Below are 15,722 nucleotides of genomic sequence, written 5' to 3' on the forward strand. Positions count from 1 at the left end.
CTTCTCGTTCACCTATATAGTGTTTGGAGTGCTGATGATGTAATTTGGGAAAGGAAAATACTTTTGCACTGCTGTTTACGAACTTATGACCTGGTTAAGTGTGGAAAATTGTTTCTCGTGCGAAGTAAGACGGGGAAAGGTGTTGCAGAATAGGTAAGTGAAACCATTACAACACATCCGTTATGTCGCCGTAAATACGTACGAAAACTGCACCCTTTTGTAGTTGTTGGAGCGGTATGCTGGTGAAGCTCGTACCTCGTACGTTATTCGCTCGGAGTAGGCATTTACACAACCACGGCGAGGGCGACCGGTGGGCGTGGATCGTTATTCTGAGGAGGGCGTCGGCAGAGTGGCGCGCTGTCACGTCCTCAACGCCGCGGGGCAGCATCCTTGGGCCACTTCTGCCGCTGATACTCATCAGCGCCGCAGCGGATGCTATCAGCCGGCTAACAGCTGCCGCCGGCCGCTATCTGCCGCCTCACTGCTGGGGAGGATGCTTGCGAAAACAGCCGCCAGGTGGGATCAGCTAGCGAGGACATCTGCACGCTTCGTGTACACACTCTCTTTCTTCGTTCACGCACGAGACACAGGCCAACGTACGGAAATGTCATCCCATGGTCTTCCCAAATAACGATTTGGAATCGAGCCGTAGTAGCACTCAATTTCATGCAGTTCAGTGGCGTCATTTTGGAAATACTCTACTGTCCAAAATTAAAGCATTAAACAGAAATCTTGCAAAGTTGCGTTTACACTGCCACAAAAACGTTTATGCAAATGACAGTAAAGTAGAAACAACGTAAAGAATACAAAATTTAAATAACTTCGTTTTTTCCAACTTTCCGGCAACTGATTACTGTGCTCGATGCGGGGGGTGACCACCTGTGGCAGCAGTACAGGAATGACAACGGTGGGGCATGCTGTAAATCATGTCATCAGATTCATGTTGAGGCAATAACGCAGAGCTCCTGACATGTCTTTCAGATTGGCTGGTGGATACTGGCGAGATGCAACCCCTCTCCCTAGTGCATCCCAGACCTGCTCTGTGGGATTCAAATCGGGAGAACAAGCAGGCTACGCCATGCGTGGAAATTCTTCCGTGTCCAAGAAAATATCAGCCACCCATACTCTTTGAGGTCGAGCATTATCGTCCATCAGTACGGAGTCTGGGCCAACAGCAGATCGCAACCACGCCATATGAGCCAGAATGAGATTTTCACTCTGCAGCGGAGTGTGCGCTGATATGAAACTTCCTGGCAGATTAGAACTGTGTGCCGGACCGAGACTCGGAAGGCACGAGACGAGGTACAGGCGGAATTAAAGCTGTGAAGACGGGTCGTGAGTCGTGTTTGGGTAGCTCAGGTGGTAGAGCACTTGCCCGCGAAAGGCAAAGCTCCCGAGTTCGAGTCTCGGTCCGGCACACAGTTTTAATCTGCCAGGAAGTTTCACCCCATATGAGGTCCCAAGACCTCGTCACGATACCTGACAGCAGTTAAACTTTGCCGATTCTACCGTACGAGAATACGAAGAGGTGTTCGAGTGGTCAACATAACCCGTGCTCACACCATTAGGGACCCTCCTTGATATCGGTCCCTATCCACAATGTTTGGGTCCCGAAATCGTGTTCCACGTTCCTGCCAGATGCAAATCCGTCGAGAATCACTGTCCATACCAAACTGGGACTTATCTGTAAGGCCCACTGTTCGACCGTCCAGATGGCATGTTGACCGTTCCACTCTAGACGTTCCCTTCTGTGAAGACGCGTCAGAGGTACACATACATCAGGTCTCCGGCAATAAAGGCCACTCTGCTGAAGCCTTCTGAGCGCCGTTTGCCTCGAAACAACACGTCCAGTACATGCTACGGAGTCAGATGCCAGATGCCGTGCCGTACTAAGGCAGTACCGGCGTCCTCCAACGGCCAAATAACGGTCCTCTCTTGCTGATGTCAAATGCAGTCGACCTTGCTCTGGTCTTATGGATACAGTTCCGGTCACTATGACTGTTGCTATATCCGAAAAACAACAGAATGGTTCACGTTAAGCCATCGGGTCACATCAATTTGTGACTGTCTTGCTTCCATTCTTCCTACATCCCTCCACCAGAGAGGGTCTGGTAGGTGTTTTCACTGTGCCACACAGCAACGTCTATGGCTGTGTACACCAGGCAAGTACTACCCCGTTTGATAGGTGCCCCGATGTCATCCTCTCCATGGTTGTTCGTTGAGCGGAATGCTACATTCCATGCAGAGTTTGTATCATTACAACACGAATTAGATATAGGCCCAGGAAAAAAGTGTTTTGTTGCTTTAATCTTTGATACCAATGTATGTGCTGATGCCAAGGGACCTACTGGTAACGAAACTGTCCTGACAGTGCCGAATGAGGTGTATCAGAACAGTGCCAGCTTTGTCTTCCAAATAGAGACACAGTGAAGCTGCATAAGAGCAAAGCTGACTATAAAAGTGCTGTACACGACGTACTGCTAACAAATGATGCTTCCAGCTAACTTCTGGACGGAACTGGCACACATACGTTAAGGAGTCTTCAACGCTGCCTCCCTGCTCCATGATTCTCCAGTTTGCACGATACCTTATCTTTCATCGCTCCTGTAGTTGGAATGTAACTACGCGCTGTGGACTGTGGAAAGCTACTGTAAAGTGTGGTACTCACCATATTTCTTGCTGTCCTTCGCCTTGTCGCGACCACTGCTTCTGGACGACGGGAATGGTTTCAGTCTGTTGTCTTCATCGACGTCATCGTAGTCCGGCTGTAAGAACAAATACCATAGTTATGTCGAGTTTTCTGATGTTTTAGCGGCTGAGATCTAAGTGTCATACAAGGTAAACTCCCTTTATGACACAAAAATAATAAAACGTGTACAGAATAAATAAATAACATCGATTTTATTAGTCAATACATGCGTAGTAGAAGAGTATAATTCTCCTTTTCATTTCGTTCTGTTAGATACCCAGGTGTGTCAAATGCACAGCAAAAAGGTAGAGATTGCTTTGTATTCGATTTTGTTGCCCAGGCAATTGTGTTGTGTAGAAGTTCCAGAACTCGGCTGCTTAGCCAAAAGAATTAAGAAAATCATAAATTAAGTACAACAGCTCAGCTGCTCCCTTTCCATCTACCTATGAAATGTGCAACAATATATTCATTCTTAAGCAGTAAATAATAAAATATACACATTAAATAATGAAGGTAAAAGCGCTATCGAATAAAAGGTTTTAATATACCAATAACTTTTAGTTTTGTTAATAGGCTTCTAGGCTTTTACGCGAATGATCACTTGAGTATCATCGCAGCTAATTTATCTTCTGATTCATGTCGAATCTGAAATACTTCATCATTCCTATAAAATTAACGAAATCTGATTGCTATAAAAAAGCAGCGTCAGGAATATAGTCATGCGTTAAATGATCAAGTTCGTTTAATGTTTCACGCAAATTACTTCCGATGCCTACTACGTGCTTAGTCTTCCATTTTAGATGGTAAATGTTTTACTGCACTGGCTCTGCCTAACATTACATACGCTAATCTAGGACTTCGAACTGTTCTGCGTGAGGTAAGCAACACACACGACAAGGGCATAAACGAAAAATTACTTTCTATATGCATCTGTACGTGCCCTAATGTCTGATTTCTTACCCTCATGTTCAAAATGGCTCAAACGGCTCTGAGCACTATGGGACTTAACTTCTGAGGTCATCAGTCCCCTAGAACTTAGAACTATTTAAACCTAACTAACCTAAGGACATCACACACATCCATGCCCGAGGCAGGATTCGAACCCGCGACCGTAGCAGTCGCGCGGTTCCGGACTGAGCGCCTAGAACCGCGAGACCACCGCGGCCGGCCCCCCATGTTCGCAACGTGGGATAGAAAATGCTGGAAGCATAACTGTCGCACAGTTTTGTTCCAATACAGCTTCTCTGAACCCAACAGTTTCGCAAGAACATGATTTTCCCATTTAAATTCTCCGAGAACAATAGTCAGAATTTATTTCGCCAACATCTTCTTCAGGGTTTCCTTTACAGACACATTTCATTTCCTCTAAACCTTTCCAACAAGTCTTTCATTAGCCATCCCTTACACTGATTTTTCTTAGGTTTACTTCTAAATGCTTAAGTGCCGTAACGGGCTCAATAGGTCGGGCAGCAATCCTGTAATCGGATACTTCCTGTTCCTTTGTCTCTGTCATAGGCGCTATCTGACAGTTATCCACTTTCAAAGAGAGTTGTCCACAAAATTACACCGAATGGAACTTTTTTACTATTGTCCAATCATGGCACTTTCCTCACAGAACATCATCGTCAGCAAACGCTCTTAACTTTTCTATTCTTATTTTTCTCTCTTGGTTCTGTTCATAATGCATATTACCCATCATCGGTTGTAGTTACTTGTACCACTGCACATCGTCGCACGCCTTTTACAGGGAACAAAATCCGCTAAAAATATCTTTAAGTTTCTTGAGGCGAGCGTAACGTCAGAACTGTCCCTCTCGTGCCTTTATCTTCATTAAAGCCACACTGATCGTTGTCTAACGGAAGTCAAATATAGATCTGAAAATACCTATCAGGCCTATTATTAATGAAAGGTTTGGCCGTATTTTCTGTTTTTCGTTTGCCCACGAGACACCATTGATTTTGTGCCGGCGTAGAAATATGTTGTAGGTATCTGCCTCTCATTTCTTGACACTTAGGTGGCTTGCTTGTAAATTTTGCTGGTTATTTTGTTAATTTGGTGACGCAAGACTGAGTGATGACGTTGACGACCTTTCCCACTTCAGGAGAATCTTGCGTGGTCATTGGAAATGGAATTTGGGACGTTCAGTTCGTAACAGACGATTTTAACTATTGAAATTGAAATCCGTTATTCTTATTTGCAAGTAATTTTACTTTCGAGGTACTATATTTTTATTGATTTCTAGTGGTTAGTTGTTCTTCATCAGTTTTCGTTTAGCTTATATTTAAGCTGTACATCTTATTTCTTCATTCAAATTTTATTAAGCTTCGAAATCAAATGTACAGGTTTTTAGATATTGTGATCAGTGGGATACTTGAATATGTACTCTTCTCAGTGCGTTAGTTGTTTTTCTGTCCGCATCTAACAGACTACCCAGAATCACATCACATAATTTACTACCTGACGTTTTCTGCAAGGTCGTAACTGTACCACTATGTGGACTGCGTCTGCCAGTATAAACTAGCCATTTTGATTCCATGTGTCCAGACTTCAACACCTAACTTGCTATCAAGGAGAAAATAAGCGTTAATGACTTTCTTCTCCTTATGTACTTGGAGGTATTAACCAGCCTAAAGACATACTACTGCTAACAGGTTCTCTGCAAACGAAGTGAATACTGATGCAAGGCTGTTCAGTACACCGTCCTCAGTTGCCAGTAAAAATATTTGCACTTGTACCCACGAGGCAGTGGAGAATCGTTGGTTTACAAATCAGGTTATTGGGTTCCAGGTCTAATGATAAGTGCTGCCGATCCTCTATGATAAATTGGTTACGTTTCTAGCAAAAAATTATAAAGTTTTGTTATATAATTTTTTGGGGCACACCCGATGTTACTTTCGATTCTGTGAAACTCGCTGTCCTGTACAACAGAGTGGGTTTTGTTAGTCGAGTTTCTTATGTAATCACAATTCTGATTGGGTGTCGCTCAGTGCTTCTGCCTGACTATGTAGAATTACAGGTCGAAAAGGGATGAGACAGGAAGACCAAGTTACCTGAGTGCAGAGACGAAGTGAAGGAAAATCCCGCGACAGATCAAATTCACCAAGGTGTCTGCCAGAAAACGTGTTTAAACACAGTGGAATAGGTGCCGCCGGGAGATGCGTACTCAGGTATATTTCCGTGATGGGCGGACGGAAGCACTCCCCTAGAAGGAGGGCCGGCGCTCCAGACGGGCAGCCCGCGGCTCCTTCACAAGGTGTGTCTGGCAGTGCTACCCCTACTCTCAGCCCCGTACAGTAGACTACCGGCCGTCTCTCCAGCTGCTCATTACCTCCTCTTCTGGGAGCGGGCCGATGCAATGAGCGCTAATTAGGATCCCACGGGCGTCAAATGTGAGCCGTACAAAGCACACTGCCCACGGCAGGCGCGCTCACCTTTTTGTTCCTTATCGCACGCACGCAGCCTGCCTTACTCCCTACAAAAAGCTCTCTGTCGTATACGCGCAGGCACGTCTGACACGGTAAAATAAACTACAGTCATTTATTTTCACTGTATACGAGGTCTGTGAAACTAGTGGACACAGATGAATACTAACCCGTGTGTAAATCCGGAATACTGAAATTGTGATAAATAACTAGAAAATCACGTATGTCAAGTACCATACAGTAAGAACTCAGAATAAAATGTGAAAGGAGAATGGACAGGTTATTTCAGAAATTACGATCTTCATCTCATTTCATTTTAAATAATTTAATCGCTCACGTGGCTCGCGCATGTTATTACACGTATCTGGGCTTGGGAAATTCCCAGCAGTGTAAGTGTGGGACGGGCTGCTTAAAAAACATGAATTCCAAAATAATCTGTTTCAATGTTCATGTCTTATATACCAACAGGTCTCCCTTCGGGTTCGAATCCTGCCTCGGACATTAATGTGTGTGGTGTCCTTAGGTTGGTTAGATTTAAGTAGTTCTAAGTTGTAGGGGACTGATGACCTCAGATGTTAAGTCTCATAGTGCTCAGAGCCATTTGAAACATTTTCTCCCTTCGGGTCATTCGGACAATAACGCATGTGGTACCAGCTAGGCTGTTATTTTACTTTTGTGTTACTCACCTATACACGAAAGAAGAACTACCTTCGATTTCAGAGGCCGTTACAGCATACTAGCTCCGTTTGCGCTACGTCCGCAGATAGCACAGTGACGGAAGAAATTTTCTTCGCCAATACTGGGATGTTATTTGGAATTGTTTATAATTCCAGATAATCGAATATCCCTCTTTTATCCTAACCTTTCTGTATAGCCTCTTGGAGTGAGGTAACATGTTGCAGTTTAAACTCACCACCTCTTGAACGAGCTTCAGTTTGTGTTAATACGATCCGTCATCGGTGACAAGACCTATAGATGAATTCCCTCAGTAAACGTACATTATTTTCGGCTACGAACTCTTGCGCGACGGAGCCCCTAGATAAAAAGTTTCCGGGTAACTTGATGCGTCAAATTCGGATGAAATCTGAAGATTTCGATGATTGCCTCCATTATTGTCGTCAGGAGCAGCCCGTGACAACGATAATGGATGCAGTGATCGTAAACTTGGTATTTTTTCCGTGTTTGACACCGTTAGTTAACCATTAATTCTTTTTACAGACTTTATTTTCGAGTGATCTGAGTTTTCAGGCCCTGATTACAATGGGACAGGAAGGCCGCGGTCGACAGTGTCAAATGAAACAATACAGTCAGTTCGTGGTAGTCTGAGATGCAAATTAAGTCACACATAAAATTACCGCTGCGTGTAGTTAAACATGTTTATAGCTCTGTACCTACTGAAGAATTTAAAGATAGAAGACTGCTTATTCAAAGCAGAAGGATTATAGTCCCTTTTTGCTATCTTTCTGTGCGCAGGGTCGACAAACATTATAAGAATCTTGACGACTGCACTGAAGTATTCGCAATATAAGATCTCTCTATTTTAGAACAAAATTGGACATTGCAAGTGCATTAAAAGGAAGCTGGTTTGTTGTTACACAGAAGTATATACTAATGTACATACTAGAAATACTTCTGACGTATAACACGAAACGTTTCCCTATTTTCTGTAATACCTGGAATCAAGAACCCGAATCGAAGATTGCTTCTTCACAGCTTCTTTCCATAGCATGGTTACACAGCGCAAATGCCAGGGTTGAAGAAGTATACTATCATTGACGGCATCTGAAGCAAAGATCCGAGAAATAATCACTTGGATATGTTTCTTATCACACAAATACACCTGCAAAATCCTAGAAGACGGTCGGAAAGCAGGAACCGCTATTCAGGCTTGCAAGCAAAGCCACTCTTGCTGGGAAATAATTCTCTCCGTTGCTGCTAATGGACGCCTTCTGTAATTTACTTTCACTCTCGCGCCGTACAAAAGCTACAAACCACGGCAACTGTTTACGCTGTGGAAGCCGTGCGAAAAAGATGAGGAAATGAAGAGCGACGGCAGAACGGACTTGCTTCCGGGAAAGTGCGCTAACCTCTGCGTGTTGTTTTCTCCGCGCCTGTGTTGGCTTGAGCGTATCATTGGCGGTCTCCTAGTAAATACGCGCAGTAGCACTAGAATGTAAGAACTGCATACCTGGTGCTGGTCCTCTCTTTCACTTCAGTATTTTAATTTCTCCGTCTTAATGATAACATGACTAAATAACGAGCAAAAATCTTGTCTCTGTGTTTATAGTATCATATATCTCCAACCTTGAGTCCCACCCGGATAGCAGAGCAAGTTAACTTGCAGCTTCCAGGATTCCGACAGGCGAGCTTGTCCGTATCGAACCTGCCAGGAGAATTAATTACGAGTTCTCATGAGTCAACCAGCTTATATGTGGTTTTTAGGCGGTTTCCCACATGGAATTATGTAAGTACCGGGCTGTTGACCACCGCTTGCCTCAATAAATGCTACGCAAACATTTAAAAAACATTCTCACGTTTGAACATGAGTTACTGTAGACAAAAACTGTTGGAATACATAAAATCCGACCCCATAGAGAAGCGGATGAAATTCAAGGAAGAAGAAGAACATGTTTTCACTCAACGTCGGATTCGAAAGTTAGATTTTCCAATGGACAATGTTTACGACATGTAAATAAGTTGAATTTGCTCCGTTTCAAGATTATCTAAACTCATTTGCTTTCGCCAACCAATGGTGAGGTTTGTGGTTGTGTGTTAGTGCGTGAGTGTAAGTCATAAATGTACGAGGAGCATTAAGATAGCAATGTAAGACTTTTTTTCTGAAAGCATGTTGATTTCATTCAGGATTACAATACATCAAATTATTTCCCACAACTTCGGCTACAAAACCCTATTTTTCAGCATAATCTCCGGTCAATGCAACGGCCTTGCGCAACCTTGCTGGGAGAGCCTACACGCCCGCATGGTAGCACTCTATTGTTCGTCGTCTCGCTGCGTCAGTAACCCCCTGTCATCCACCTACTTCTTCCCGCAGAGTGCATCCTTCATTAGACCAAGCAGATGAAAGTCGGACTGTGCGAGATCCGGGTCGTAGGGTGGATGAAGAAGAACAGTCCAGTGAAGTTTTGTGAGCTTCTCTCGTGTGCGCAGACTTGTGTGAGGCCTTCTATCGTCACGGAGGAGTAGGAGTTCGTTTGAACTTTTGTGGCGACGGACACGCTGAAGTCGGTCCCTCGATTTCCTTAGGGCTGAGAGCAGCACAGCTGTGTGCGGCTGGCCGGCGCTCATGAGATTGGACAGATTTGGCGAATTGTTGCGAAGATGACAGACGCCTCGCTCAACGACTCACCGTGCTTTTGTTCACTGCCCGGTTCCGTAGACATTCTGCAAGCGCCTATGAATGTTTGCAATGCTCTAGTTTCCGGCGAAAAAAACTCAATGACAGCGCTCTACTTAGGACGCACATCCGCTACAGACGCCATTCTGAAGGCTACGTATAGCGGAAATTCATGTAATTATAGGGGCTAGGCTTAAATATTGCACGATGTCTCACAAAAAATTACGCATTTATTCAACCGAAATTGGCCGAAAAAGAATGTTTTGCATTACTTGTATTTTCATGAAGTGGTATTACGTAACAACCCAGAGGTCGATTTCGTTACCGGATGAACTATGGACCTCCAACAGCACAAGAAACTTATCTTCGTCGTGAGCAAACAAGGTGCTTGCAAGTATATACGAGGGTCGTTCGCTGTGATGTAAACAGCTGGCTGTTGTAGCACAGTAAAGCTCTCTCGCCCGGGTAGAAACGGCGCCTCAGAGGCATCTGCTGGCGTGGGCCGGCATTCCGCGCCGCTGTCCTACAGGGCACAGGGCGCGCTCGTGCAATATTCATGGCGTAGAAAGTGTCGCCGCCTCACACCACAGCACAGGCAAGTGTCACAGCCGGAGCGCGTCCGGAATGCCGCACACGTGTGTGTGTGTGTGTGTGTGTGTGTGTGTGTGTGTGTGTGTGTGTGCCTGGCAGTGGGAGGCTCTTCGCAACCCGCCACCACAGTCCAATCGCCTCTGCCCCACGGTTACTCGTAAGGTAGCTGACAGTGTGCAAATCACCCCAGACTCTGGCAGAACGATGAGGCTCTGTGGTTAGTATCGCTTCCACCTTTGTAAAAAAACACAGGTCATCGCTTAGAATAGGTTGTTTGGTTGATTTTGAGAGAGGACCAAACAGCAAGATTGTCCGTCCCATCGATTAGGGAAGGAAGTCGTCCGTGCCCTTTCAAAGGAGTCACACCGGCATTTGCCTGCAGCGACTTAGGAAAATCACGGAAACCTAAATCAAGATGGCCGAACGCAGCTTTGAACCATCATGGTCCCGAATGTGAGTCCAGTGCGCCACCTCGCTGGGTCTTAGAATAGGCGTAAGACACAACTCTCGAAATCGCGATTCTTTCGCTCCTTTTATTTCCTATTTCTCAGAAAGAGCAGAAATGTATGAACTCTGGAGCCATAAAAGTATTTACTTCACTCCCAACTAAATACGCCGCGAAGGAAACGGCACTTCTAACTGCATCATGAGAAGTGTTGTTGCGCTACCCGACTGAAAAAGATTGCTTCCTTCGCGACTATTGGCCGTCTTCCGTTGCGATTTGTTTGTCTTGTGTCTGAAGGCTCTATTTAATCTAGATAATCGTGATTGAATAGGGAGTCCAGCCAAACAAAGGGCGTACCGAATGACAGACCACACTGTGTCAATTCGAAAGAAAACAGGGTTGAACATGCTTGTCCTGTGGACCAATAAAATTAAGAAATTAAGGATAACCACCTACTGTCTGAGATCCACAGGAATTGATTTCAAAATAATTTCGCAAGTCAAATACTGCCATTAACTATTGTCTTTCTAAGCAACGCTTTCACTCTGTCTGGATATTGGACATTTGTGACGATGAAAGAGAGAGAGAGAGAGAGAGAGAGAGAGAGAGAGAGAGAGAGAGAGAGAGAAACTTGCTGCCTGAAGATAGCTAAATTTCAGTCTCACCGACAGGACCACTAGAACCCAACTGCTTATCGCGTAATTATGTGAGAACGCTATGTTCCTATATTATGCCGCGTACGTAACCCTCAGTTCAATTTTAGCCGCCTCAGAAGTACGAAGGACACTACATAAATGGTGTAGTAATTGCTAGGATTACCGTTAGAAACATAAATAAAGGTGCAAGAGAGAAACTGGAAGCCGACAACTTGTCTTTGTTTTTTATTTAGTTTGTGTACTTGCTTTGTACACAATTAGAATCGCACATCACTCGGTGTTAGTCCACTGTGTATTTTATATCCTTACAGAATCTAAATTGAATTCTGTAAATAATAAAAATTAGTTGATCACGTAATTTCTGCATTTTTGTGTAAACAAAGCAATTACTTTTGATGCAAGTATAGTTTACATGCAGGAACTTTAAAAAAATGTCATTATTGTTGTTATTTTGTACTCATTAGAACATTCTTCATTAAGATCAAAGGCAAGAGTTTTCTGTTATTATTGAAAAATGCGAAAGTTGTTTGTGAATAACAGAAACGTGTTTTATGTAAGTTCGTCGAAGTATTGAAGCGATGTCTGATGTACTTTTGTTTTGCGTTGTTTTTTTTCCTTTGTGAGGAAATAGCGTTTTCTAGCGCTGTTCGATAAATCTATATCGTTTTCATTATTTTTACTGCGACACCCCTCTGGTTCACGTTACAAATTAACAATGCCCAAGCCGAGCGGTCTAAGGCGCTGCAGTCACGGACTCTGCGGCTGGTCCCGGCGGAGGTTCTAGTCCTCCCTCGGGCATGAGTGTGTGTGTTTGTCCTTAGGATAATTTAGGTTAAGTAGTGTGTAAGCGTAGGGACTGATGACCTTAGCAGTTAAGTCCCATAAGATTTCACACACATTTGAACATTTTGAACAATTGCCAAATAAAACTTGAATGAAATATTGACAATTTCAGTTTTTCTATAAATGCTGTTTATTCTTAAGTAACAGCCAGGTGGGTAACTGTGTGAAACGAAAGTTTTCCGTAAATTACCTGTCCATTTATATTTTCTCGCTTAGTTTCTAAATTGTTCACCTCTTCCGGTTTTTTAGGGTACTTTTGTAGAGGAATCTAGTAAGACACTGGTTGTTGTGGTTGACAAGAGAGGCAACACCGTTTCACTAAAGGAGGCCAAAATGCACGCGTTTTAGCTCACGCAGGCTGGCGTGAGGTCTGGAACAGGACAAGGAAATTAGAATTTAGAAAAACGGACGTAGCTGGTGGAATACTTAACTTTAATCCATTAATGACGAACGTCGCTCTTGACGGTACATGATTCACAATATCAATAGTAACTGAATATGGCGCCTTGCTAGGTCGTAGCAAATGACGTAGCTGAAGGCTATGCTAAACTATCGTCTCGGCAAATGAGAACGTAAGTAGGCAGTGAACCATCGCTAGCAAAGTCGGCTGTACAACTGGGGCGAGTGCTAGGAAGTCTCTCTAGACCTGCAGTGTGGCGGCGCTCGGTCTGCAATCACTGATAGTGGCGACACGCGGGTCCGACGTATACTAACGGACCGCGGCCGATTTAAAGGCTACCACCTAGCAAGTGTGCTGTCTGGCGGTGACACCACACTGGTCGCATTCGCAAAGAAAGCAATAGTTATGAGATAACGCCCGATAGGTATGCAACACACCAAATACACAGGTAAAGCGGATACGAACTTAACTGAACGGAGCTACTAGGCAAACGGCCGCAGTCTATTTTCACTTACGGTGGTTTTACAACTCCACAAATAAGTCCCTCAGACAACGAGGATTTGCGACGTACCTTGGGTATGTCCTGCGGGTAGGCGGTGTCCCTGGGAGGAAGCTTTGGCGGGCGGTCTCGGCGCGAGGCCTGCTGCTGCTGGATCAGCTGGTCTCTGGCGGCGGCCACCACGCCCCCGGGCCCGCCTCCGACGCCCCCGGCGCCACCCCCGCTGCTGCCACCGCTGCTGCCGCCGCTGCCCGCCACGCTGTACGGGTCCTCGTCGGGGATCGGAATGCGTGGGCGGTTGCGTATGTCCACTGGCCGTTTCACTGCAGCGCACAGAAACAAAGACACCTGTTAGCACCCCGCGTCCAATGCGGCTCCAGCGAAAGCAGCCGACTTCTAAAGATGTACATCAGGAAGAACTGGAAGACACACTTAAAAATAAGTAATAGGTTGATACAAATTGCCATTAATTATCAGTGCTTCATTACTTAGTATGAACAGAGGTAATGTGTTGATGTTGTGAGTACAAAAGTACGGAAACACTAAAAACACAGGGTTTTATCGCGTCTAATACGGTTAGGAAAACCGCCGGCATTCAAAACAATCGTCGGGGACTGGATAAATACAGATACTGTACTAGTTTTCAGGGGTATCTTAAACCACTCTTCCTCTTTAATAGTAGTACGTTCAAATAACGATGATTGTGGTGCACAGTAATCACAACCCTTCTCTCCGAAGTAGAGCATAGAAGCTGAATGTGGTTGTCAGGGGAGACGCGACAATTCACCCCCGTGCTCAAAGAACCAGTCCTGGATGGCGCTAGCAGTGTGAACAGCAGCCCTGTCTTGGAACACAGCATCACAATTGGGGAACAAACATTGTACCATGGGATGGAACTGACCAGCAAGAATGACCACATAATACGACCTCGCAGAGTTACCATGGGGCCCATGCAATATCGCAGTAAGGCTGCCCAAACTTTCACCAAAGCCCGGCAAAGTTTCACTCTTGGGAAGTGAACCTTGACAGGTTGGAAACAACGTGAAATAAGACTCATAAGAACAAATAACTTTATTCTATTGGATCATAATCCAGGTTTAATTCCTTCGGCACCACAGTTACCTGTTACGGGCATTTGCTTCATGGATGGACGGTTTTGTAATTCCAGGTCGCCCTGCAATTATTTACCTTCGTGTTGGTTTGGTGCTGACGGGATTCGCGAGTGCGACGTTCATCGCTGCAGTTACTTCTGCAACTGTTATGCCCTTATTTTACGCCACAATCCTCATTCAATGCGTACTTTCGTCCATAATGTGCCTTGACGGATGATCTTTTTCCGCTTTCCCCGTATGCGGTGTAAGCCTTCACTATGGTGGCTCTCGAAAACCAAACGCGTCGGCTAACTTGGTTACAGGAGCAACCACCATGTGAGCACAAACAATTTGCCCACCTTCGAATGCACTGAGCTCCGATGTAACGCACTCACGACTACATAGGACTTACACTTGCAACGTACTGAGGACATTTCACAGGTGCAGTTCGCAGCCGAATACAACACCACAACCTGTAGGCTTGGCTACCATCTGGAGTTATGCTCAAGGAAACCATTCTCGCGCTGTTTCCATATTTCTGTACACCCCCTGTAAATATCGCATCAAAGACTGACGCCAAATTGCATCTTGAAATAAGATTCCAAGTTATAAAGTAGTTTTTTTGTTTGCCCTCCAATAGATAATAAATGGAAGACAAACGTAATTATTTCAACAAATTATTTTATTTCTAAAAGTTACGCACATTTGTGGCTGCTTTTCGATATAACCACTGTAACGCTTGAGGGACTTGTACCTCTGGACAAGCGTCCCAATACTCTCTTCGAAAAAATGTCGCCGCCAATGAATTGTGACAGAAGATGAGACCTGTTATTCGTTTCCTGCAGGAGTCACAACCGCTTGCGGCCGGCCGACACGCGGGAGATCGGGCAAGTTTGTGCGACATTGTTGCACAAAGACTCGCCGTGCTTTTGTTCACTGCCAGGTCTCCGTAGACATCCTGCACGTGCCTGTGAATATCTGCCACGCTCTGGCTTTCCGCCAAATGAAACTCAATGACAGCTCTCTCCTTGGACCACTCCTCCGTTACAGACGCCATTTTGAAGGCTGCGTACAGTGCCGCCGCCTATCGGAACTGGCCGAGAAAAAAAAAAAAATGTTGCACTACTTATTAAAGGCCCTCTTAATATTGCGCACAGCGTGAATCTAGGGGTGTTCTGATGGGGCTATATGACTGAAACGTTAGTATAGGTCTGTAGTTTCCAGTTCAGTAGTAACAGTTCGCCGGTTAGTTTCTGTTGCGACCGACGCGTGGAACCAGGCGCGCGTGATGAAGTGCTTCGTTTGGAGAGCCGCGGCATTGTCTCGTTGCGCGTACGTTACCACAGATGGCATTGTCAGTGGTTGCTCTGTGGCGGCCGTCGGGCCTCGTTAACGTCATGTCCGGTCGGAAGAGCACAAAACGAGGAGGTGCCCGGTCGGGTCCTGCCAGGAGCTGCCTCAGACTGGATGCCGGTGTAGCGTCTGCCAGCGATAGCCGCTGCACAATGCACACGCGCCACAATGCCTATATTTATCTGGCGTGACTCGAGGAAACCGACGGACGTATGTACCGAACCCACTGGGCGTGAACACGCGCGATCCGCCTTAGTCATCCACAGAGACACCGAGGCGGGCAGCGAATGCCTCGATCCTGTCGCTATTGGAGGCGCTGCGCATGCGCAGTCACAAGAAATCTTCCTTCCACTTAGGAGCCCTAGGACTCGCTACTTC

At 45.3% G+C, this 15,722-nt stretch overlaps 1 protein-coding gene across 3 annotated transcripts in view; it reads right to left on the reverse strand.

The window, feature by feature from the left end:
• Positions 1–15,722, reverse strand: part of LOC124596430 — a 608,628-nt gene that overhangs the window by 26,666 nt on the left and 566,240 nt on the right. For all 3 annotated transcript variants that reach the window (XM_047135562.1, XM_047135561.1, XM_047135563.1), the window contains exons 7-8: positions 12,973–13,223; positions 2,669–2,765 (exon numbers count right to left, since the gene is read on the reverse strand). In XM_047135562.1, the coding sequence (XP_046991518.1) occupies positions 2,669–2,765; positions 12,973–13,223 (348 nt within the window). The remainder of the gene's footprint in view (positions 1–2,668; positions 2,766–12,972; positions 13,224–15,722) is intronic.

The sequence above is a fragment of the Schistocerca americana genome, chromosome 2 (assembly GCF_021461395.2).
Source record: "Schistocerca americana isolate TAMUIC-IGC-003095 chromosome 2, iqSchAmer2.1, whole genome shotgun sequence".
Classification (NCBI taxonomy): Eukaryota; Metazoa; Arthropoda; class Insecta; order Orthoptera; family Acrididae; genus Schistocerca; species Schistocerca americana.